Source organism: Coregonus clupeaformis, chromosome 24 (genome assembly GCF_020615455.1).
Source record: "Coregonus clupeaformis isolate EN_2021a chromosome 24, ASM2061545v1, whole genome shotgun sequence".
Taxonomy (NCBI): Eukaryota; Metazoa; Chordata; class Actinopteri; order Salmoniformes; family Salmonidae; genus Coregonus; species Coregonus clupeaformis.
The window spans coordinates 35,122,337-35,147,015 of NC_059215.1; the positions used below are offsets into that span (position 1 = coordinate 35,122,337).

Here is a 24,679-nt window from a genome sequence, read left to right on the forward strand (position 1 = left end):
GACAAAAAATCCTGAGGGGTAGAGGTGAGTCTGAGAGTGTAGCTGCTAGGATGATGGCGAGCCAGCCAGGCATAACGATAGGCATAACGATACTGATGCTCCTACCCCATCCATTGTGTGTCGAGGGGGGAAATAAAACCTCATTTGAATTTGGCTAATATTATGCGTAGGATTTAATTGCACACTAATAATCTCTTATTTGATCGGCAATTACACCGTGAAGTGTGAAATGTGATACCTTGACGAAGCGCTGGGTATTATCAGCCAGGCACCCCACTATCTTCCACCCTGCTAGGCTCCAGAGGAGAGGAGGCAGAGGAGCCAGTCTGGAGAGATACAGTATGTCAGCTTAGCCCTGAGAGTGCAACAGTGATTGCTATCGCCGTGAGCGAGGCGGTGGCACACTTTACTTTTTCTATTGGCTACACCTGTCACTCAGGTGCCAAGCCTTGCGTCGGCGGCGCCAGGGGAGCAGGTGTCTGGGATACGGCGTCCTTTGGCGGCAAATGCTCGAGGATGTATGGGTAAAATAAAAAAAAGAGAAAGAGAAAGAAAGAAAGGTAGGAAGAACAACTGACAGTGTAGTCAGTTTGGTGGAAGCTTTCCTTAATCAGGTTTAACGCTCCATTTGCTTTTTGCTTTTTTTCCCGAGAGGCAGACTGTTATATCGGCGGGCGGGCGGGAGAAAAATCATTGTCATCTTCACTTGTCTGGGCTATGTAGTTATCTTTGAAAGCCGGTTATTAAGATTGTTTGCAGTGTCTGCCATGATCAGTGGGGAGGAGGAATCTCATATTAGAATGTCGAGAGAAAATGGAAGAGGGAGAAAAACAGTGGGGGAGGGGGAGAAAGAGAAAAAGAAAAAGAAAAAGAAAGAGACCAAGACAGGAAAAGAGGGACAGAGGAAATAAGACCAAGAAGTGATGAGGGAAAGTATGAGGTGAGAGAAAGAGAGAGAGATAGAGAGAGAGGGAGGGAGAGAAGACAAATTCATCTGGGAAAATGGGAGGACTGAGGGAGAGGCGTATAAGACAAGAGAACCCTGACTAACATTCAGGCAGAAAACTGATGATGCCATATGCTTGTGTTCGCTGCCAATTTGCCGCAAACGTAGAGGTGATGACACCATATGGGAGAACCAGGCCACTGGCCAACTTCTGGACAAGATCGGTGCCAGAAGTTTCTCATTCGTTCAAATACCCTCTTTTAGTGGCTTGTACCTTTCACGCTTTCACTGGTTTTCCCCTGGATTGCTTCATCTAGCTCTGAGATGGGCTACATAGCCAGAAGCAGTAATTATGTGTAGTATAGAGAAGACTTAAAAGTGCCTGAGAGATGGGTCAGATAACAGCAGTAGCCATTTGATGTACTTTCTGCAAAACTTGCTTCAGTGTGGAGCCATTAGCACTGACGTACAATACGACGGTGGCGTTACATCAGATCAAGGAGGCTTGAGGCTTGTAGCTCGACTATGGTTTCTGTAGGAATGGCATAGGCCCTCAGTAGTGCTTCTGCGCTAGGTGTTAGCATTGAAGTTATTTCTGTAATTCTTACTAAGAGCTGCATCAGATCAGCAGGAGACGAGGGGCAGCGGCGGTAGGAGGGTGGAGCAGTGCTAATGCTAATTTGCACCCAGTCACACGTGAAATGAGCTCGCGCGCTAACCCCCAACATGGGGGCGGCGGAGGAGCCCGCTACCCATGGCGCAACCGCATCCGAAGGAAGAAATGAAAAGAGCTGCTGTGACAAGTCGGAGGCCCGTCGTGTTCACCTGGCTTTCCCCTCAGGCTCAGAAAGAGAGAGAGAGAGAGAGAGAAAGCGGTCTCTGTTACAACTCTTTCTCCCTCCGAATAAGGCTACACACTAGGTAAGGAATTACATACTACCAATGTCTCATGTGAGCAGCAGGTAGCCTAGCGGTTCAGTAACCGAAAGGTCACTGGTTCTAATCCCTGAGCCGGCAAGGTGGAAAAATCTGCCGTTCTGCCCTTGAGCAAGGCAGTTAACCCCCAACAACAACTGCTCCCCGGGCGCCGATTAAGAGGGGTTGGTTAAATGCGGAAGACACATTTCGGTTGAATGCATTCAGTTGCGCAACTGACTAGGTAGCCCCTTTCCCTTTCCATCGCCAGGCAACAGAGAATGAGTCTGGAGTGAATTTCACCGGTAACGAATCTCTAATCACCAGATGTTCCGGGCCTATCAAAGCGCTGTTGGCCTCTTATAGAGAAAATTACTGTTACTCCAGTGTACCTGTATGTATAAGTCCACCACAAAGCGCTATTTCAGAAGCCTTGGTTAGGGATTGAGGTGGAGTCTCCGAAGTATTGCACCTACTTTAGGCCTGACAAACTGCACCAAGATCAGCAGGGAGTAAGAGAATTAGGCTTTTCTCGAATTGCTGTTTTTTGCGTTCGTCTGATCTGTGGGCGCTAAGCGGTGAGGTGAGCAAACATTTTCCTGAGCGAGATGCTAGGCACCTGGCACTGGCCCATGGCCAACCTTCCTGTGCCCGCCTGCCAGCGCTTGCCCAGTGCCATGCTGTCCCCGCGGGCCCTGCCGTGGCGCTTGCTGGTGCTCGGCTCAACACGTCCATCGTACATGAAAGCCACGGCCTTGGCGCTTGTCCCAGTGCACACTATACCACTCAGTGTAGTGGTGCACTCCATCCAGCTAAAAAATGCGACAGGGATTGAAGGATTCCCCACAGAGGTTTTTGGAGCTAAACCTCCCTAATCCACACAGGGGTGGAGGGAATCAAACAGTGAAATGTCACTCCTTTCTGGGGAATCCGTGGCTCAGCAGGCTCCATCCAAACTGCAGCATCTCTATCTACAGGGGAGCATCCGTCAGGCCTCGTTTCTCTCCCAAGACTTTGTTTTCCTTCTTCCTCGCTCCTCTCTGTCAGCCACGGTGTTGATTTCACTCGCAGTGACACTGCAATCCCAAGCAGGGAGGATGATGGGTAAAGAGCCTCAGCTGTCATCGTATGCGCTCACAGGTATGTTGACGACAAGCCAGCTGTTCGTTATTTCCACAACTGGTGGCCACAGAGAAAACTTGTGCTTTACTGCAAATTCTTGACATATAGAGCCCACACACACTACAATAAAAATACTTGATGATATCTTGTGAAGTCAGTCTCAAAAAGTGTTTTTAAAACAGTTAGACTGTATAAGAGGTTACTACAGTAATGTGTAAAGTAAAGTTTACGTACTTATAAGTATAACTATAAAGGCTATCCACAGACAAACTGAAAACAGTGAAAGAGACAGTGAAGCAATACGGCACCAAACCCAAAGTGGACACAACCCATATCCCCTAGTCCAGATAGATAGAGAGAGGACAGTTGGTCTTTCCGATGCCTGTGGCATTACTCATTATCTTTTGATATGGGCCTGACAACAGGAGTTGGACTTCCCCTAGTATGATGTATGGAGGCCAAACGGGGCTCACCTGTGCACTGGCCAAAGCGTTCCACTGTGATATGCTTGTCCTGCCTACAGGCAATGGTCCTCAGCTGGCACTGGTCAGCGTAGGTCACCCCATCAGAGCCGCACACCTGCTCGGGAAAAAGAGAGAACAAGAAGAAGCTACAACTTGTTAACTCTAGCGTTGCCTACTACCAACCACCGTTGCTACTAAATGGGGAACTGAAGCTTGGTAGTTCCAGGTGCTGGGGTCTGGATTCTGTGCTGGACTTCTGACAGTATGGACTGATTGGTCATAGATAAGAGGACTGATTGGTCATAGAGAAGAGGACTGATTGGTCATAGAGAAGAGGACTGATTGGTCATAGAGAAGAGAATGTAGAGGCCCACCTTGGTCTTGTTCTTCTCGTCACAGTCGGGAGAGGGACATTCGCAGTGGACTTGACCGTTGACCTTGTCACACAACGCGCCAAACTTGCAGTCCAGCTCATCACATGAGGTTGGGGCATCGGCACCTGAGATGGGAATGAGGGGTTCAAATCAACTCATGGGACAATAGATAGGCAGCTATGGCATCACTGGCCATTCATGTAATTGGGTATTCCTGGGCCAAATCATGATGCTCACATTAGCATGTGAGCTTGGCGCTCTTAACTGCCCTTAATCCTAGTTGATAATCATCATCATATTTGATATGCGCAGTAATGGTTCCACATATAAAAACATGGGTAGGTTATGCAGATGAATTAATGGTTATGCTTTCCATACAGATTATATTAATGATGAATCTTTAATATAAAGTAAATTTGTGGACTCTTTTCAAGACAATTAAAAAATGTATTGTTTTGGCTGGGCGTCTAAGCAGCACTGATCTCTGGTACTTCCACCAAGGAACCTGTTAGAAGTGTTGACACATATCGCCACTGGGTTGCATCAGCAGCAGCAGGGGCTTGGCCCCAGAATCCTACCCATGAGCCCCTGAGGCGCCGAGTGTGGGCTCTCTGCGCTGACATAACAGCCGTGCGGAGCGCCTCCTCTTGGTTTTCATGTACCCCCCCACCACCAGGACCCCCTTTTTTCATCTACCGGTACGCCACAGAGCACCACTGCTGGGCTGGGACTATTGACTTCATTAAGCACTTTATTTCCTGTCGATAGCTGACGGTGGGTCTTAACGAGACCAGGACGACACAGCAGGGGCTCACCTTCCCTTTCCGTCAACTGGAGTTATGAGTGTATTCATTGGGCTAAATTAGAATGGAGGAGGGCGAGGGAAACTACTGATAGAGGGCTAAATGACTGGATACTGGATAAATGGCCAAAATAGAAGTGCTTAAAATATTTCCCATTCTGATTTGTTTTTCCTTCAGATAACACCATGAACAACGACAGCTATTGTACTGCAAACGTGTTCACTGTTCTAAATGCTGCTAAAACACGTGTCTTTGAGAAAAAGCCATTGAGTTCATTAAAAGGCTCTGCAAGGCCGCCCCCTGGACGAGAGGAGTAACAGGGACTAGACGAGAGCCGAGGTGTTGCCACACTCGCCATGCTTCATCGATGTCGCGGCGAGTTAGCAGGTGGCACACGTCAGTCAGCGGGGGCTCCACCTTACCTGTGTCACAGCCGCTCACACCCATCTTGCTGCCGTCGGGGCACACGTTGCACTTCATGCCCTTCACTCCCGTTTTGCAGGAGCACAGGCCTGACATCTGCTCGCAGTCGTCCCTCACAGAGCCCACCGCGTCGCAGTTACACGCTGGAACACCGAGGGAGAGAAAGAGAGAAAGAGAGAAAGAAAGAGAGAAAGGGAGATATGAATAGGGAGAAGAAGGGGGGAATGGAGGAAGAGAGACAGAGAGAGAAAGGGATGCATAGAATACAGTGAATAAAAGTCCAACTGTTCATCATAATGAAAGACTATCCCTCTACTCTATCCCTAACACTCTCCAAGATTCTCTATTATGCTTTTTAGTTCAGGACTAGGCTTGGTCTGTGTCTGAGAAACCAGCTCCTACACACACACTCTCTTTCAAACACACACACACACACACACACACACACACACACAGGCCAACTCAGAAGTGACCCCTGGGTTGATGTAAATCTCAGCGCTTCATTGTCGGGGACTGGGGTCAGAGATAGTTCAGGCCGAGGCCAGCCAGACAGCCCTGTGGCAAGATGGGAGAGGGTAGATGGGCCAACAAGATCACAGAGAGCCACCAGCCCGCAAGGGACAACATCAAACCCCATCATGTTCCTGGAATCAATGTTTTTCCCCCTGCTGAACTCTGCACTGATGTGTGTACTGTTTGCTTGTCCGTGAGTAAACCTCATGGGGCCAGTGTTCCAGTCAGGAAGCACGCTTTCCACTGTGCTCAGAGGGCACTTTCGGTACTGCAGTTTAGCTGATGTCAAGCCCAAAAGGAAAAAAATACTAGACGGCCTAATAGACCCCTATCTGTGTTTACAAACATTGCCACATGAGTGCATTTCACACTACTTTTGGATTATAATTGGATTTTAAGGCTTGTATGAATATTGTTAGAAATTGCGTAATTCAAATCTGGTATTGGAATAAGAATCAAGAGATCTTCAATCCAAGCTTAATTTATTATATGCAAAATGTATGTATGATAAGTATGAAGGTTCGTATACGGGCTCACTGAAAAACCACGCAGGGCAGACAGAGAACTAGAATTATTGTTTACAGATTCTTTCTCAAATACTCTGACAGAAAGCCTCCACCTCTTCTGTTGGCCAACCAGAGCAAAGGACTGAGTGTGGTCCAGACTCCATTCAGCCAATCCGTTGGCGCAGGGGTTGGTCCCAACTCCTCGGCACTCCAGTTGTTGCCAGGCATAAGTTGCTATGATAATAACCTGCGGAGTCAGCACCCAAAAGACACCATTCCACTGTACCCATGTTCAAGGACAGTTTCACAGACAACAAAGAGAGAGTGTTCGTATCTGTAAGAAATACAAGTCTTATCTGTCCTACCCCTAACATTCCTTACATGAATAACAGCCTGTTATGTGAAACAATCCATATCAGTACAGTGCTCCTCATTAATGCATTCCTTCCAAGCTATTCATCACATACAGATCCAATTATGAGAAAAATAGAACCCAACAATATCCTGCTTAATTTAATGTTTGTGTCATCATCGCAAATCAACTGCATTATACTTAAAAAACACTTCAACTTCAACCAGTAAAACGGCTCTTTGGCTAGCTTTTGCTACAGCCTATATCAATGAGCGTTAGCATTCTAGCTAACAACTGCTGCATCCAAAATAGTTATTTTGCAAAGATCACAACCAAATATAATCTTAGCGACTGTTCAAGCAAGAATCAAAACATAATGGTAAGCGTATGAGAACCCCAAAAAGTTATTTTGTTTAGAAGTTTAAAAAAAAACGTTAATCTAGGCTATGTTGAATGGGCGCAGATGGCGATGGCTTTCTTACTGCCGCAAAGAGTCGGGCACATCTGTCCGTGACGTCAGTGTGTCGTGTACTGGAAAAGGGTCTATAGAGAAGTCAAATTAAAAAATTCCTAAACCTTGAGTTGCAAGTGTCATAGTCTACTAACTGTGCTATACAGGACCATAACTCTTCTGTTTCCTACGTAAGGACAGTTCATGAGAAGAAAAGAGATGGCGAAAGAGGCAGAGTAGGAGGAGGCCTCTTACGTGTGCAGCCGCTCAAGTTCTCTGTGACGATGCCGCGGAAGTTCCAGAAGCTTGGATCGCAGCGGTCGCACTTCTGTCCCCCGACGCCGGGCTTACAGGAGCACTGGCCGCTGGCCGGGTCACAAGTCCCCTTGTATGAGCCGTACGGGTTACACTGGCATGTACCTAGGGGACACCAATGACATTGAATTATTTAATTAATTAGATAATTATCTATAGCTACAACAGCAAAGCAACAGCAGACCGTTTCCAGTCTCGCCTCTGACCCCTCGTATTATATCCATCACAATGGTATTAACTTATTGACCAGATGAGCACAATCAGCCTAGCATACAATTATTTGAAATGAAAACCTGCATATAAAGTGATATCTAAAGGTCAACATATAAGGCTGGTTTCCTGGACACAGATTCAAGTCTAGTCCAGTGCTGGGTTTCCCAAAAGTATCGTAGCACTAAGATCATCTTTCTTTCGTACATTTTGTTTAAATGGAAATAAGATGATCTTAGTGCTACGATGCTTTTGGGAAACCCAGCCCAGGACTAGACTTGAATCTGTGTCCAGGAAACCAGCCTTATATGTTCACCTTTAGATATCACTTTATATGCAGGTTTTCATTTCAAAGAATTGTATGCTAGGCTGATTGTGCGCATCTGGTCAATAAGTGAATACCATTGTGATGGGTATAATACGAGGGGTCAGAGGTGAGAGGTTGGATGTCATGTGAGAGGTTGGCGCACTTACTGGGGCATCCGGCAAGTCCCACACCAAGGGCCGCCGTCTTGTTGTCACGGCAACAGCCATAGACTGACTGACTGCAGTGTTCCGGCGCTGTCAGCTCTGTCGGAGAGGTGGCCGAAATTGCTGATGAGGGGCCGAAACGGAGGATGGAACAAAAGAGGGAGAGAAGTGACAGTGAAGGCTCTTTTAAGGGGAATTAGAAGACACAATCTCTGAACAACATGCAACAATGAGTTTCGCCTGGAGAGCCAGGGGTGGAGAAGCTGGCATCTGGCTTCCAGATAACAATGATATTTTCCCAATCCTGACAATGGCTCAAAATCAGAGGGAGAATTATGCTATTACCTCCAGTGCAGTGAAAATAAACAATGGTGTTCCTAGTGGATTTGCAACAGCTGACATTTGCCACTTCCTAGGAGCCCTATTCTCTTAATTTGTTCTCCTGTGAAATTGCAGAGCGCGACACAACGTCGCTACAAGCTCGCAGAAGCAGAAAAAAAACGAGTCTACGGCTGAATTTGATGGACTGGGCCAATCTGTGAGCGTATGTGTGTAGTTGTTTTGTCTGTGGGAGCGCCAGATTCCACGGCGACGTGACAGCTCGAAAACCGCATACAACACACCCCAAACAAATATGTTACCCAACAGAGCACTTGTGTACAAGGGAAATGAGAGAGATATGGAAGGATGGAAGGAAAAGAGGGAGGGAGGGGGGGTTGTTCAACGGCCAAGGCAATATATTATTGCTTAAACTCTCTTCAGGCCTTGGATCGAAATGGCCGCCAGTGGTAGAGTTGGAGGAAGAACTCTCCCCCTCGCTCGCTCTCTCTTTCTTTCTTCCTCTCTTGTGTTCCTCATTTGGAGTTTGGAGGCTGCAGCTACCGGCCCATAAATCACACTGTTACTGGTGTGGATATGAGCCGAAGCCTAATGGTGATGACTTGCTCTCTCTTTTTCCAGTGCTTTTCCACTCCAGCGATGAGCTTTGGACACAGTTCATTAACTTGCCACTTTTCAGCGCTCCCGCTACTATCTGTACTGAGCCTATTAGGACAAGAGAGAACTTTTAATTTCATATGTTCTTCAACCTATTGGTTTTTCCTCTACAGTGGCCATTGTCTGGCACAATACAGTTCTCTCTGATATGCGAGTATTACTCTCTCTCTCTATCTCAAGGTCTGCTGCTGCCACGGCTATGTATGTAGCCTTTGTATTTCAACAAGGGGAGAATTGAGTGCCTGTGTACTAAGTAACGGTATATACCACCGAATCTTTCTTTAGACCTCATGAAAACTGGAATCACTGACCCAGTTTTCTGATAAAAAAATGCAAAATAGGACAGCTTGAAAGTTATTTGAGACAGCTGTCATAGATCAAAGAACTCAGAAAGGCATGATGAAACATTTTCCCAGAGACACAACACGTAAGGTGTTTATAAACCACATAAGACAGTAAAAAACAACAACACAAGGTTGTGTTGAGTTCAAACCCCCTTTGTCAAGTTAAAGCAGTCAGGTGCTTCCTTGAGATTGAAGGCTTGGAGGTCAAACCGTGGTCAAAGACAAGTTCCTCCATGCATAGCTAATGAAGAGATTCCAATTGATCTGAGCTTTTTGGGAGAAGAAGAGGGCCCTGAGCTCGCGCACCAATAGCACTCCACAAGAAAAAAGGAATTGATTCTCTGCGGATTGTGGAGAAGCGTGACAGAAAGCGCCCAAAGTGGCCAGCTTAGGAGGGACGACTCTACAGGGATGTGAGTGTGAAACCGGAGCGGAGAGCTCTCTCCATTTCTCTCTCTTTCGTTTGCTCCCTCGCTCTTTTCAGGGCTGCAGGGAATCAAACGAGCTGCAGTGATCACACAGAATATCTTATGTGCCCTTTGCTTTTCTCTGGCCTACTACAGAGAGCTCATGGTTTGCACTGCCAAGGCAGGGACTTAGAACGTAGAACAAGACATAGAACAAGCCTTCCCTACTTTTGCCTAGCATCTGTGGTGGCAGCCTAGAGCCTTTGGTAGCCACATGCATGTTGAGCTATATGTAGGCATCCAATCGGGGGAGGGAAACTCTCGCTAGCCAGCTTTGGCACTGTGTTGGATAGGCTACCAACCAAAGTGGTGTTCAGAAGAAACAACAGGATTTCTAGGCGTTGCTTTATGACAAAGTACTAAGCTGGGTGAATTACGAGTAAGAGATGGGTTATCTCTCAAAGTAAGAGATGGGTTATCACTCTGGCTGATCTTAGATCAGTTATGGTGGGGTGTCCAGGCTGCTCACCTGTGCAGGGTCCCTGATTCTGGATCAGCAGGTGCTCCTGCCTTTCGCACCTGGCTTTCTTCATTTCACACTCGTTGCTGTAGGTCTTCCCATCTGAGCCACACACCTGAGGAGAATCGTAGTCATAATCACATGAATGCTGGAACATATCAGCGTGTGATTTAATTTTAAAGTTACTCTAAGTACATCATTCCTTTTCAAACACGTGACATTGCAAGGTCAATCTCAATATGAAAATGTAATTGCACAGACATTTGAATGTAAATGTCAGATGTCATCCATTCATTACCTAGGAATTACCTAGGCTTGTGTGAAACTGAAAACCACCTCTATTGCAGTAAAACCCACGTACAGGGTTGTGGTTGTTTGTGGAGGGCTAAGTTATGGAGGATAAGGCTTACCGGGTTGCGAGGCACGCGATGGCAGTCAAAGTCACAGACACAGCGGTCGTCCTCTGCGTCCTCGTCCCACGAGCCTCCGAACGTACGACACCTGTCCTGTTCGCAGCTCTCAATACCTGAACCCGATCCTCCTGAACCACACTCTGCAGAGACCACACATAGAGAAACATTTGAAATTGTTATTATCAGCCCAGCACAGACAAACATTTTAAGAAACCCTAACCTTTCGATACAGCTGTAAAAATGCCTTCCATCTTTGTTGTCCCCCAAAAAAGTTAAAGCCGAGTTCTTGGCAGAGTGTTTATATATTCAGAGTATGCCACCTTTAGGATTTTAACATTTATTTCACGTTGACGCTGAGATAGAACCAAAGGCACTGCTGGAAGTACAAGATAATGACCAACCATGGAGAGGTCCAGCGATTGACAAAATAAATTAGGCACAACATTGCCGTGCAACCAGTGAGGCATCCTTTACATTTCAATTAAAGCTGAGGATAGAGGGAGGAGGGAAATATTACCACTTGCATCCCTGCGAGGGGGAATCAATGCGGGGGAATCAATGCAAGAGCCTGTTTCATGGACACAGATTTCCTGATAGGAGGAAACCGCTAATTGTACGATAAGATCCAATTATCAATCACTCAAGACTTCATAAAAAAAGTAGTTCAGCCACTGCGACTGTGAAAGGTAAACTTTCGATTTACTTTAAAACGGTACACTTCACTGGATCAAAGAGGTTTTTGAAAATAGCCAGACCATTTACAGTGAGGGAAAAAAGTATTTGATCCCCTGCTGATTTTGTACGTTTGCCCACTGACAAAGAAATTATCAGTCTATAATTTTAATGGTAGGTTTATTTGAACAGCGAGTGACAGAATAACAACAAAAAAATCCAGAAAAACGCATGTAAAAAATGTTATAAGTTGATTTGCATTTTAATGAGGGAAATAAGTATTTGACCCCCTCTCAATCAGAAAGATTTCTGGCTCCCAGGTGTCTTTTATACAGGTAACGAGCTGAGATTAGGAGCACACTCTTAAAGGGAGTGCTCTAATCTCAGTTTGTTACCTGTATAAAAGATACCTGTACACAGAAGCAATGAATCAATCAGATTCCAAACTCTCCACCATGGCCAAGACCAAAGAGCTCTCCAAGGATGTCAGGGACAAGATTGTAGACCTACACAAGGCTGGAATGGGCTACAAGACCATCGCCAAGCAGCTTGGTGATTAGTTGGTGTGATTATTCGCAAATGGAAGAAACACAAAAGAACTGTCAATCTCCCTCGGCCTGGGGCTCCATGCAAGATCTCACCTCGTGGAGTTGCAATGATCATGAGAACGGTGAGGAATCAGCCCAGAACTACACAGGAGGATATTGTCAATGATCTCAAGGCAGCTGGGACCATAGTCACCAAGAAAACAATTGGTAACACACTACGCCGTGAAGGACTGAAATCCTGCCGTGCCCGCAAGGTCCCCCTGCTCAAGAAAGCACATATACAGGCCTGTCTGAAGTTTGCCAATGAACATCTGAATGATTCAGAGGAGAACTGGGTGAAAGTGTTGTGGTCAGATGAGACCAAAATCGAGCTCTTTGGCATCAACTCAACTCGCCGTGTTTGGAGGAGGAGGAATGCTGCCTATGACCCCAAGAACACCATCCCCACCGTCAAACATGGAGGTGGAAACATTATGCTTTGGGGGTGTTTTTCTGCTAAGGGGACAGGACAACTTCACCGCATCAAAGGGACGATGGACGGGGCCATGTACCGTCAAATTTTGGGTGAGAACCTCCTTCCCTCAGCCAGGGCATTGAAAATGGGTCGTGGATGGGTATTCCAGCATGACAATGACCCAAAACACATTAAGGTCCTGGAGTGGCCTAGCCAGTCTCCAGACCTTAATCACATAGAAAATCTGTGGAGGGAGCTGAAGGGGTGAGTTGCCAAACGTCAGGCTCGAAACCTTAATGACAAAGAGGAGTGGGACAAAATCCCTCCTGAGATGTGTGCAAACCTGGTGGCCAACTACAAGAAATGTCTGAGCTCTGTGATTGCCAACAAGGGTTTTGCCACCAAGTACTAAGTCATGTTTTGCAGAGGGGTCAAATACTTATTTCCCTCATTAAAATGCATATCAATTTATAACATTTTTGACATGCGTTTTTCTGGATCTTTTTGTTGTTATTCTGTCTCTCACTGTTCAAATAAACCTACTATTAAAATGATAGACTGATCGTGTCTTTGTCAGTGGGCAAACGTACAAAATCAGCAGGGGATCAAATACTTTTTTCCCTCACTGTATAACGCAATCTTGTACAACATTAAACAAATATATATGTACTCGGGAGCCCAGATGCTTCCCTACTGTCCTCCGTCTCAGTCTCCTTTTTTGACTATCTGACTCGCCCATCTGTATTGACGGGCTGCTTTAGCTAGGCCCCCACTGGCCCTAATAGGGAAATTGATGGTGTAGTCGTGGAAGTGCCACTTAGCATAACCCATCTCCTTAAGTGGATTATGGGGCAGGTCACACTGTAGCGGGCGCTGCTGGGTCCAGAGGAGCAGCAGTCCATCTCATCGCCCTGATATGGGTCATCAGCAATGGGCTCTGACACGCTCGATGGGTCGATACAGTGGAAGGGCATTCACTTCATTAGCCCCACACACAGTGAACAATGGAGGAACTCCAGAGGCTGGGAGTATTAAGGAGAGTACACATCAAACTCAAGACAAAGACTGTGTCCTTTTTTTTTTTTTTTCAATACTGTACACCAAGGGTTCCCAAACGTTTTCACTCAGGCCCCCCTTCCAGCTTTGGGGAATATCCTGCGCCCCACCTTCACGCACGCGCCCCATCTCTTTCTATGGGCACAAGCACTGTCCATGACACAAACTGTTCACACCGCCTTATTGGCGGAGAGAACATTTTGCAGGTTTAAAGCTTATTTCCTGCAATTCTACACATTTTGTCATGGGGTGCAGAGAAAAAAACATTCTGCAGTTTTAATGCACATTTTCTTTCAATTCTATACATTTTTGCCATGTCTAATGTGTATTCATGTGATAGTTGAGTGACTCAAACATTACAACAAAATCTATGGGCTAAAAAACCTACAGTGAGGTAATAAAGTATTTGATCCCCTGCTGATTTTGCATGTTTGCCCACTGACAAAGAAATGATCAGTCTATAATTTTGATGGTAGGTATATTTGAACAGTGAGAGACAGAATAACAACAACAAAAATCCAGAAAAACGCATGTCAAAAATGTTATAAATTGATTTGCATTTTAATGATGGAAATAAGTATTTAACCCCCTCTCAATCAGAAAGATTTCTGGCTCCCAGGTGTCTTATATACAGGTAACGAGCTGAGATTAGGAGCACACTCTTAAAGGGAGTGCTCCTAATCTCAGCTTGTTACCTGTATAAAAGACACCTGTCCACAGAAGCAATCAATCAATCAGATTCCAAACTCTCCACCATGGCCAAGACCAAAGAGCTCTCCAAGGATGTCAGTGGCAAGATTGTAGACCTACACAAGGCTGGAATGGGCTACAAGACCATCGCCAAGCAGCTTGGTGAGAAGGTGACAAGGCAACAAAGGAGTGGCTCAAGAAGAAGCACATTAAGGTCCTGGAGTGGCCTAGCCAGTCTCCAGACCTTAATCCCATAGAAAATCTGTGGAGGGAGCTGAAGGTTCGAGTTGCCAAACGTCAGCCTCGAAACCTTAATGACTTGGAGAAGATCTGCAAAGAGGAGTGGGACAAAATCCCTCCTGAGATGTGTGCAAACCTGGTGGCCAACTACAAGAAACGTCTGACCTCTGTGATTGCCAACAAGGGTTTTGCCACCAAGTACTAAGTCATGTTTTGCTGAGGGGTCAAAGACTTATTTCCCTCATTAAAATGCAAATCAATTTATAACATTTTTGACATGCGTTTTTCTGGATTTTTTTTGTTTGTCTCTCACTGTTCAAATAAACCTACCATTAAAATTATGGACTGATCATGTCTTTGTCAGTGGGCAAACATACAAAATCAGCAGGGGATCAAATACTTTTTTCCCTCACTGTAGCTAAAAACGTTAGCTGACATGGGCTAGTTGATCTGGACATTTCTGACAAGTTTTAAATAGCTCTCTAAATAGCTCTGTGCCAACCCCTCAGTTTGGGAACCACTGCTGTACACAACAATTAACCCAAATCCAATTGTTAGGATTCGCTATCAATGTGACTGCGTCGATTATGGTAAATGGAGATTATGAAATTGAATTGTAAAATGGATTTGATACAACTATATGAGGGCCATTTTGTGAGTGTTCTAAAGCATATTGTGACGCTGCATTGCAAAATGTCTGTCAGTGCCATATGATGAGCACACACGGTATCTGATCCCAGACAGCGACATGCCATGATGACGGGTTCCAATGCAAATGCACAAGTCAACTGACCCCAGAGCAGCTGTTAAATAAACAAGGCCCTGGCTTGCCTGGCCACCTGAGTCCATTTATGCAAACTCAGCATGAGAAGGTAAATGTGGGAGTGAGCCGAGAGAGCATTCGCCACTGAATTAATATTCCGCTCATGCCACCCTGACATATATAAAAGAAAAAAAAGAAGAGCTAAGAAATTGAGTAAATAAAAGTGAAGGGAGGGAGGGAGGGAGGGGGCACTAATTAGCTGTTGGTCTTTGATGTGGCTGCCACCCGCACTGCCTATGAACCTTTCAATTAGCAGGGAAGATGTCTGCATCAGCTATTCTCTCAGCGCCTGTGTCTGTCTGCTACTTTTACTCAATCATGTCATAACCAGAGTCCATTTAACCAAGGGATCTCCATTAAGTTGAGCAAATACGGAACGGCGGAGACTCCAGAGAGACGAAGAAAAAATAACAGCCAATTTTTGTATTTCCCTTTTTTAAGAGAAGAGCGAGAAATTGTGTGAGGGAATAAAACTGATAGAAGCAATGGAGGAGGAAATGTGTGCTTTTTTATAGTATGAAGTCATGACCCGATGAGGGAAGAAGAGGAGAGGATAAGGGTGGATAATTGGAGGGAAACTAGAGAAAGGGGTGTGACCTTCGAATATGTGTATCGGTTCTGAAGACCGTGGCCCCGACTCACCTCAGTACTATCAATATTTGTATTTATCAGGGCCAGGAAACACTCCTGTCAGTAAAAAAACAAATTTGTCATTCTTTTTTGTCACCTAATGTTTTGTCTCAATGATTCTGGTGGTTTTTATGCTACAAATTTCAAAATGTGCTAAAACTACATCAAAGGAAAGGTGCCAGGGTATACTTGCCTTCCTTTCCATCTATTCAAATCGTTGACGCGTGCGGCCGTTCCTGACTCCAGTCACTGTTAATGGAGAGGGCCAGCATAGTCGTCGCTGCTTTGCCTAGATTCATTCGTTGCATTGAGCCGATTTCATATTTTGCACATGCATATTGCCTTAAAATGTTGTGTGGGTAAACCTGTGGTAAGCTCTGCACATTTGGGCATGTCAACATAATTTGGCGCTCGCATCCCTTGAACTGAAGTTAGTTAGCCAGCTAGCAAAAACAACCTGAAAAATTTACATTATACCGCACATCAAATAATTTTCCAAGTTGGAATAATGTTTCACGCCGTTTGGAGGGTTCGAAGAGTGGAACATCAACTATAATGAAAGTTAAGACCAGACAGAGGCAGCATACAGGAACTCTACAAGACGTGATGTTATTAATGACAGGCAATCACCATCTCCCACACTGCTATCTGTCGGGCAGGCGAACAGTGACTACTGGACTGTCCGCTTGTCTGAAACGTCATTACCAATCAATACTTTTTACCCAGACTTTTACACATCTTGGACATTTACCTTTGCTTTGTGGACGTAATGGGAATGGGGCTTCTCCTGCCACTCAATGAGGGCCCGAGTCTTAGCTTCTACAAGATGGATGCGACTAACTACAACAATTCTACATGCATGGTTGCATGGGGGCGCACTCTCGCGGGAGGATTCTGCTCTCCGACCCTCTGGATACAGCTGTCTACCTGTGTGCTGCGTGGGAGAACTGTACTACCAGCTACTGTTTGTGTGTGTGACTTTTTGTGTCAATGTGAAAATGGAACAAAAGGAGGCTTTGGGGATGCGTCTCCCACATGTCCGTGGGCTTGTTGTGAGCCTACAGAATAAAATAATGGACATGGGGTTCTGCTGTTACTTCTATTTTACATGCAATTTGCAGGTTAGGATACTGTTGAATGAACATGAGAATAGACAACATCCCTTTGATGCATTTGATTGATCAAGCTACAAATCTGTTTTGATGAGACACCTTTTTGACGATTTGAACTACACTAAAATAGTATGTGGACACCTGCTCGTCTAACACCTCATTCCAAAATCATGGACAATAACATGGAGTTGGTCCCCCCTTTGCTGCTATAACAGCCTCCACTCTTCTGGGAAGGCTTTCCACTATATGTTGGAACATTGCTGTGGGGACTTGCGTCCATTCAGCCACAAGAGCATTAGTTAGGTCGGGCACTGATGTTGGGCGATTAAGCCTGGCTCGCAGTCAGCGTTCCAATTCATCCCAAAGGTGTTCGATGGGGTTGAGGTCAAGGCTCTGTGCAGGCCAGTCAAGTTCTTCCACACTGATCTCAAAAAAACATTTCTGTATGGACCTCGCTTTGTGCACGGGGGCATTGTCATGCTGAAACAGGAAAGGGCCTTCCCCAAACTGTTGCCACAAAGTTGGAAGCAAGAATTGTCTAGAATATCATTGTATGCTGTAGCGTTCAGATTTCCCTTCACTGGAACTAAGGGGCCTAGCCCGAACCATGAAAAACAGCCCCAGACCATTATTCCTCCTCCACCAAACTTTAAAGTTGGCACTATGCATTCGGGCAGGTAGCGTTCTTCTGGCCTCCACCAAACCCAGATTCGTCCATCGGACTGCCAGATGGTGAAGCGTGATCCACTGCCCCAGAGTCCAATGGCGGCGAGCTTTACACCACTCCAACTCCATCTACACCACTCCAGCCGACGCTTGGCATTGTGCATGGTGATCTTAGGCTTGTGTGTGGCTGCTCGGCCATGGAAACCCATTTCATGAAGCTCCCAACGAACAGTTCTTGTGCTGATGTTGCTTCCAGGGGCAGTTTGGAACTCGGTAGTGAGTATTGCAATCGAGGACAGACGATTTCTACGCACTTCAGCACTCTGCGGTCTCGTTCTGTGAACTTGTGTGGCCTACCACTTCATGGCTGAGCCATTGCTGCTCCTAGACGTTTCCACTTCACAATAACAGCACTTACAGTTGACCGGGGCAGCTCTAGTAGGGCAGAAATTTGACAAACTGACTTGACGGTGCCATGTTGAAAGTCACTGAGCTCTTCAGTAAGGCCATTCTACTGCCAGTGTTTGTCTATGGAGATTGCATAGCTGTGTGCTCGATTTTATACACCTGTCAGCAACGGGTGTGGCTGAAATAGCCAAATTCACTAATTTGAAGGGGTGTCCACATACTTCAGTGTAAATGTTTTTGTCATTTTGATTATTGATATGGACATTAGAACCTTATTTATTCTATATGTGTGTATCATAATATTTCACATAATAATATTATCATGCGTGTGTGTTTGTGCCATTGGAAGAATTGTAAATCCATTGTGAAAGGCTATGGAGTTTGGGTTGCAAAATATTCGGATGAAATGTGCCGATATATTGGTCTATTAACTGTGGATGCTACATCGGTCTATGGCTGAGCTGAGTTGAGCAGTGTGTCATTTTGTCGGATGATATGAAATATGCCGCCATCGGAAGCTATCGCTTGTGTATCCTGGCTACATTGGTATTTACATTTGGTGAAAATTGTTTGTCAATTTCGGTTAATAGCCTATGTCACTCTGGTTGTTTGAGCTATCTGTTGTTTGGGAAACTTGGGCTTCATCAAAGTTTATTTGTGAGTAAATCTGACTTTGATAATAGCCAGTGGTTTCCCAGCCACTGACCTTACCGCACGTCACCGCTGTGTTTGTGTGTTTATTTGTGTGTGCGCTCGGTGCGTGTGTGTGTTTAGGAGTGTATTAGGAAGGGATGGAAAACAGCATGGCTTTGATCGGGCTGGACACGCAGGTGGCCTTTCCTTGTTTGTTTTCACTTCCTTTGCCTCTCAGACAGTCTGCTGTTGAAGGATGTGACAATGCGTTAGTCCAAATAAACCCACCCTACATAAAGAAAGATTGAGCGGTAGGGAGCTCAGAAAAATTAGAAAGGGAGAGGAGAAAGTTTCTTAGCAGGATAGATAGATAGATAGATCGATAGATACATAGATACATAGATACATAGATAGATACATACAGTGGGGGAAAAAAGTATTTAGTCAGCCACCAATTGTGCAAGTTCTCCCACGTAAAAAGATGAGAGAGGCCTGTAATATTCATCATAGGTACACGTCAACTATGACAGACAAAATGAGAAAAAAAATCCAGAAAATCACATTGTAGGATTTTTAATGAATTTATTTGCAAATTATGGTGGAAAATAAGTATTTGGTCAATAACAAAAGTTTCTCAATACTTTGTTATATACCCTTTGTTGGCAATGACACAGGTCAAACGTTTTCTGTAAGTCTTCACAAGGTTTTCACACACTCTTGCTGGTATTTTGGCCCATTACTCCATGCAGATCTCCTCTAGAGCAGTGATGTTTTGGGGCTGTCGCTGGGCAACACAGACTTTCAACTCCCTCCAAAGATTTTCTATGGGGTTGAGATCTGGAGACTGGCTAGGCCACTCCAGGACCTTGAAATGCTTCTTAGGAAGCCACTCCTTTGTTGCCCGGGCGGTGTGTTTGGGATCATTGTCATGCTGAAAGACCAAGCCACGTTTCATCTTCAATGCCCTTGCTGATGGAAGGAGGTTTTCACTCAAAATCTCACGATACATGGCCCCATTCATTCTTTCCTTTACACGGATCAGTCGTCCTGGTCCGTTTGCAGAAAAACAGCCCCAAAGCATGATGTTTCCACCCCCATGCTTCACAGTAGGTATGGTGTTCTTTGGATGAAACTCAGCATTCTTTGTCCTCCAAACACGACGAGTTGAGTTTTTACCAAAAAGTTATATTTTGGTTTCATCTGACCATATGACATTCTCCCAATCCTCTTCTGGATCATCCAAATGCACTCTAGCAAACTTCAGACGGGCCTGGCTTAAGCAGGGGGACACGTCTGGCACTGCAGGATTTGAGTCCCTGGCGGTGTAGTGTGTTACTGATGGTAGGCTTTGTTACTTTGGTCCCAGCTCTCTGCAGGTCATTCACTAGGTCCCCCCGTGTGGTTCTGGGATTTTTGCTCACCGTTCTTGTGATCATTTTGACCCCACGGGGTGAGATCTTGCGTGGAGCCCCAGATCGAGGGAGATTATCAGTGGTCTTGTATGTCTTCCATTTCCTAATAATTGCTCCCACAGTTGATTTCTTCAAACCAAGCTGCTTACCTATTGCAGATTCAGTCTTCCCAGCCTGGTGCAGGTATACAATTTTGTTTCTGGTGTCCTTTGACAGCTCTTTTGTCTTGGCCATAGTGGAGTTTGGAGTGTGACTGTTTGAGGTTGTGGACAGGTGTCTTTTATACTGATAACAAGTTCAAACAGGTGCCATTAATACAGGTAACGAGTGGAGGACAGAGGAGCCTCTTAAAGAAGAAGTTACAGGTCTGTGAGAGCCAGAAATCTTGCTTGTTTGTAGGTGACCAAATACTTATTTTCCACCATAATTTGCAAATAAATTCATAAAAAATCCTACAATGTGATTTTCTGGATTTTTTTTCTCAATTTGTCTGTCATAGTTGACGTGTACCTATGATGAAAATTACAGGCCTCTCTCATCTTTTTAAGTGGGAGAACTTGCACAATTGGTGGCTGACTAAATACTTTTCCCCCCCACTGTAGATAGATACATAGATAGATACATAGATAGATAGACAGACAAAAAGCCACTGATCTGCTTTTGATGAGCTCTTCTCCACCCACCCACCTCCTCTCTGTTGTTGTTTCGCTCTCGCGATATATATTGGGGGGTGGATAGTGCATTGACTGTGCCATGTGATATTCTCACCCATAATCCTGTTTAGTAAATGTGTATTAAATTAAAACCGTCCTGGGCCCCAAGGTGATGCACTAGGCTCACCCACCACTTGGTCAGTGTCGACAAAGGAGCTGAGCTTGGGCCTACCCGAGTGTGAAATTAAACAGGTGATAGATTCCCCCCGTACAGAACACTGTCATTTTTCATTAACCTAAATGAAAGGGGGGAAAACACTTCCATTTTTCCCTGTGACAAATGAATATGTTTTTTAAGTCGGGGCTAAATAAACAAATAAATTGTTCAATTCACCGGAGTTGGAGGATTCAACCAGCACTGTAGACGGGAGTGGGGTGGGTAGGGGTTGTACTGTAGGTAAGTGCAGAGGGGAAAGGTTGCAGTCTGATATGAAGAGCTGGAAATGTCGGTTCAATAGGTTGTGATAGGTTAATACATTGGCTAGTCCAATGATACAATAGGACTATAGGGTTGGGTCCATTTGATGCACAGGTTTTAAAGACTTAATTTAAAAAAGTTTTTTAAAGATCAAATGTAAAAATAGGAGTCTGTTTACAGAAGAAAGTAGTTCACGCTTTTGTTCAAAGTGGTTTTCAATCAAGATTATCCGAAAACATCAGAGGAACATTATAACCCCGTTCCTGTTCAAAATACTAAGCTACTACAGCTACCCCTTTAAGAATGTCTTAGCTTCTAGTTGTGGGGGGTTGTGCTTCAGTTATCTACTAGAGGGGCAAGAGGAATGGTGACAAGGCGTAGAACAAAAAGAAACCTGGACCCGTGTCCCCTGGGGGAGGTTTATCGATCAGACCCGATCCCATCTCTGAAAGCAATGTGATCTTTATGTCAAGAGACAATGCTAGTTTGATGGAGAGAGGGCAAAATGGTGAGACAATAAGGAAGGGAGGGGGAGAGACAGAGAAAATAAAATAAAACCTGTTTCGTTTGTTACAGGCTGATGGCTTTCTGAGAACTCAAATGAGCAAGCGAGGGAGAAAAACGGGGTTGTATGCTATCAGAGAGAGATAGAAAGCGAGAGAGATGGAAGTTGGAGAGACATTGCAATAGAGAGAAAGAGAGAGAGAAAAAGAGAGAGGAGAGCGAGGGAAGAGAAAGGAGATCTAGAGAGAGAGGGAGGAGAAAGAGAGGAGAGAGAGAGAGAGAGAGAGGAGAGAGAAGAGAGAGAGAAGAGAGGAGAGAGAGAGCGAGAGAGAGGAGAGAGAGAGAGATGAGAGAGAGGAGAGAGAAGAGAGAGGAGAGAGAGAGAGAGGAGAGAGAGAGAGGAGAGAGAGGAGAGAGAGAGGAGTGAGAAGAGAGAGGAGAGAGAGAGAGGAGAGAAAGGAGAGAGAAGAGAGAGAGAAGAGAGAGAGAGAGGAGAGAGAGAGAGTGAGTCACCAGGCTTCACAAATAGATGAATGCCCTTGGGGCGCTATAGAGGAGAGCATCTTTCCCCACTGCCAGACAGCAATATGGGGCACATAGTGAGAGTGTGTGAGTGTGTATATACTGTATACTACATGTGGAGTGTGTGCGTATAATTATTATATGGGGCACAGTGTGTGTGTGTGTCTGTGTGTGTGTTTGTATATGTGTGTGGTGTCCAAGCGTATGTGTATATACTATGTGTGGAGTGTGTGCGTATAATGATGATATGGGGCGCAGTGTGTGTGTGTGTGTGTATTATATATGCAATGTGTACTATATGCGCATTTCTTCATGCTCCACATACAAAAGGTTACTCGACTCAGTCAATGAGATGGTGTTAAATTGAACAAAACCAGCAGGGCGTTAAGAGCTGGCAGACAGAGCTGGCCGTATACTGTAGAGTAGACAACGGCACAGTGAGAGATGGAAAAAAACAGAACAGACATTGGGGATGGTAGAGGAAAATTATAATTCATGAATACTCTCACCCCTTTACCCACTCCCCCCTCCCTCTCTATGTCTGTCTCTCAGTCTCTCTCTCTTTCTCGACCCCTCCCTCCATCTCTCTCTCTTCCCCCTCTCCATTTTCCCCCTCTCCTCCACTCACCACTTCTCCCTCCCCCTCTCCATCGCTCTCAACATCTGTCTCTCTCTCAGATGAAAACTGCTCTGTGTTCACACGTCCTCAGACGATGACGATAGTCTCGGTGACGGTGACTACGTCTGGCCACAAGGGACTATTGCTGACATCGTCTGCATGACAACCGTACGGTGACAAAGATACCCAGAGAGAGAGCTGATTGTCACAAAGACAGAGGAGTAGAGACTCTGGTCCTGTTCCAGTAGGAGAGGAGAGGAGCTCCACAAAGGACTTGTGTAAATTAGGCTGCCACTTGTGAAGCAAATCATGTTTAAAAAGGCACTGTGTGTCTCGTGGTTTAGATTTCCTCTGCCCTATCAGTAGTGGTCACTAATTTCCTTTTACCTAATGGTGGGAGATTTCACCAGTACCAGTAGGGTTCTATCAACACCACCAGCTATCAACAGTAGCTACAAAAACAAAGTGGATCATAAGAGAAGTCAGTGGAAAGAAAATCATACAAAGAGATTTTAATGGGTGTTTCCAAAACAAAGTGGACAATTACAGAAGTCAATGGAAAGAAAGTATTTAACAAAACGTTTTTGCAATCTCCTAATTCCTACCTTCGTCGCAGCTGCCAGGCTTGGCCGCCTCAATCTTCTTCTTGAGGACGCAGGAGGCCACGCCCAGCTCGCAGGTGTTGTCGTAGGTGAAGCCGTCGCTGCCGCACACGGGCGAAAAGGCCTGGCCCTGGCATTGCGGGCACTCACACTTGTTCTGGATGCAGCGGGCCCCCCAGGCACACATGGCGCTACCGCACGTCTCTGCAAATGCGCACACACAAACAAACGGACGATTGCACATACACACACACAGGGTGTGTCAGCGGCTATTGATTGGAATCATGTAAAAGGAATATGCTTGCTAAAATACAATAATGAGACATTACTTTAGTAAGACATACTATTTGTACAACCACACTGTTGGTAGACACATACACACACACTTGGTGCATTACTCACTGCATTCTCCCTGGGCGAGCACGCGCAGGTCAAGCTGCTCGGTACAGGCTCGCACGTGGAGCTCACACTCGCTGTCGTAGGTGGAGCCGTCGCTGCCACACACCGGTTGGTGGGACTCCACACACTCCTGCGGGCACACACAGCGGCCCGACTGCCCGTCGCAGATTGCCCCAAACGAACAGTTGGCACACGCCTCGTCTGGAGGGAGACAGGTAGGAGAGAGTTAGGATTAGAGGTAGTAAATAAGACCAGTATGGGTAACCGGGGGAGAGAAAGAGTGTGGGTGTGTGTGTCAGTGAGTTGAGTCAGAGAAAAAGAGCGAGGGAGGGCAGATAGAACTGTCTCATCCGAAGCCTGTGTGGGTGGCTTGGCAAAATCCACAGCCGTGACGTCACCATGATGTCATGTGTTTACCTAACCCCTTTTAAAAGGCCGGTCATTTTGAGAGGGCCCCAAACCCAGATGGTGTGCAGACTTCACACAGCTGCAAGTTTGAGTAGGATGATCTGGACTGAGAATACTGTCAAGATTCCTCTATTTTCAGTTGACTCTGATCATTTGCACGTTTTCCATTCAGGGTTTTTTCCTCTGCCTTGCATAGCCTAGTACCGACATGCTGTGGATATCAATGATTCGTGGCAGCCCACGCGAATCACAGAGCCAGAGCGGAGATGCGACTCCCCCCGCGGAGAGGGGTGGGCAGCTCTCCTCGATTGCCAATTACACCTGGAGGATTGCATTTGCATCGCACGGCCGCTATCACATTCAATTAGTGGCTACGTAATAACAGCTGCTGATTTATCGCTAATGGCTAACGGAGAGAGTGGGCTACTCAGGCGGAAACCTCCTCCTCCCCTCCCCCGTGTTATTAACTTGTGTATTACACCTTATTACACCTTAATAAAGCCAGGAAATCAGCCTGCACCGCACAGGCACCCATTGTGGACAGCCCAGCCTGGGGGCCTGTTTAAAAGAAAAAAGCAGGAGGTCTAAAAATAAAATTATGTAGT

General features: G+C 45.6%; 1 protein-coding gene across 7 annotated transcripts in view; it reads right to left on the reverse strand.

The window, feature by feature from the left end:
* The window catches only part of LOC121538244 (agrin-like), a 298,699-nt gene that overhangs the window by 44,148 nt on the left and 229,872 nt on the right, over positions 1 to 24,679 (reverse strand). For all 7 annotated transcript variants that reach the window (XM_045207164.1, XM_045207161.1, XM_045207160.1 and 4 more), the window contains 9 exons: positions 23,670 to 23,867; positions 23,271 to 23,471; positions 10,543 to 10,685; positions 10,142 to 10,247; positions 7,869 to 7,988; positions 7,125 to 7,289; positions 5,047 to 5,190; positions 3,822 to 3,946; positions 3,457 to 3,562 (listed from right to left, as the gene is read on the reverse strand). In XM_045207164.1, the coding sequence (XP_045063099.1) occupies positions 3,457 to 3,562; positions 3,822 to 3,946; positions 5,047 to 5,190; positions 7,125 to 7,289; positions 7,869 to 7,988; positions 10,142 to 10,247; positions 10,543 to 10,685; positions 23,271 to 23,471; positions 23,670 to 23,867 (1,308 nt within the window). The remainder of the gene's footprint in view (positions 1 to 3,456; positions 3,563 to 3,821; positions 3,947 to 5,046; positions 5,191 to 7,124; positions 7,290 to 7,868; positions 7,989 to 10,141; positions 10,248 to 10,542; positions 10,686 to 23,270; positions 23,472 to 23,669; positions 23,868 to 24,679) is intronic.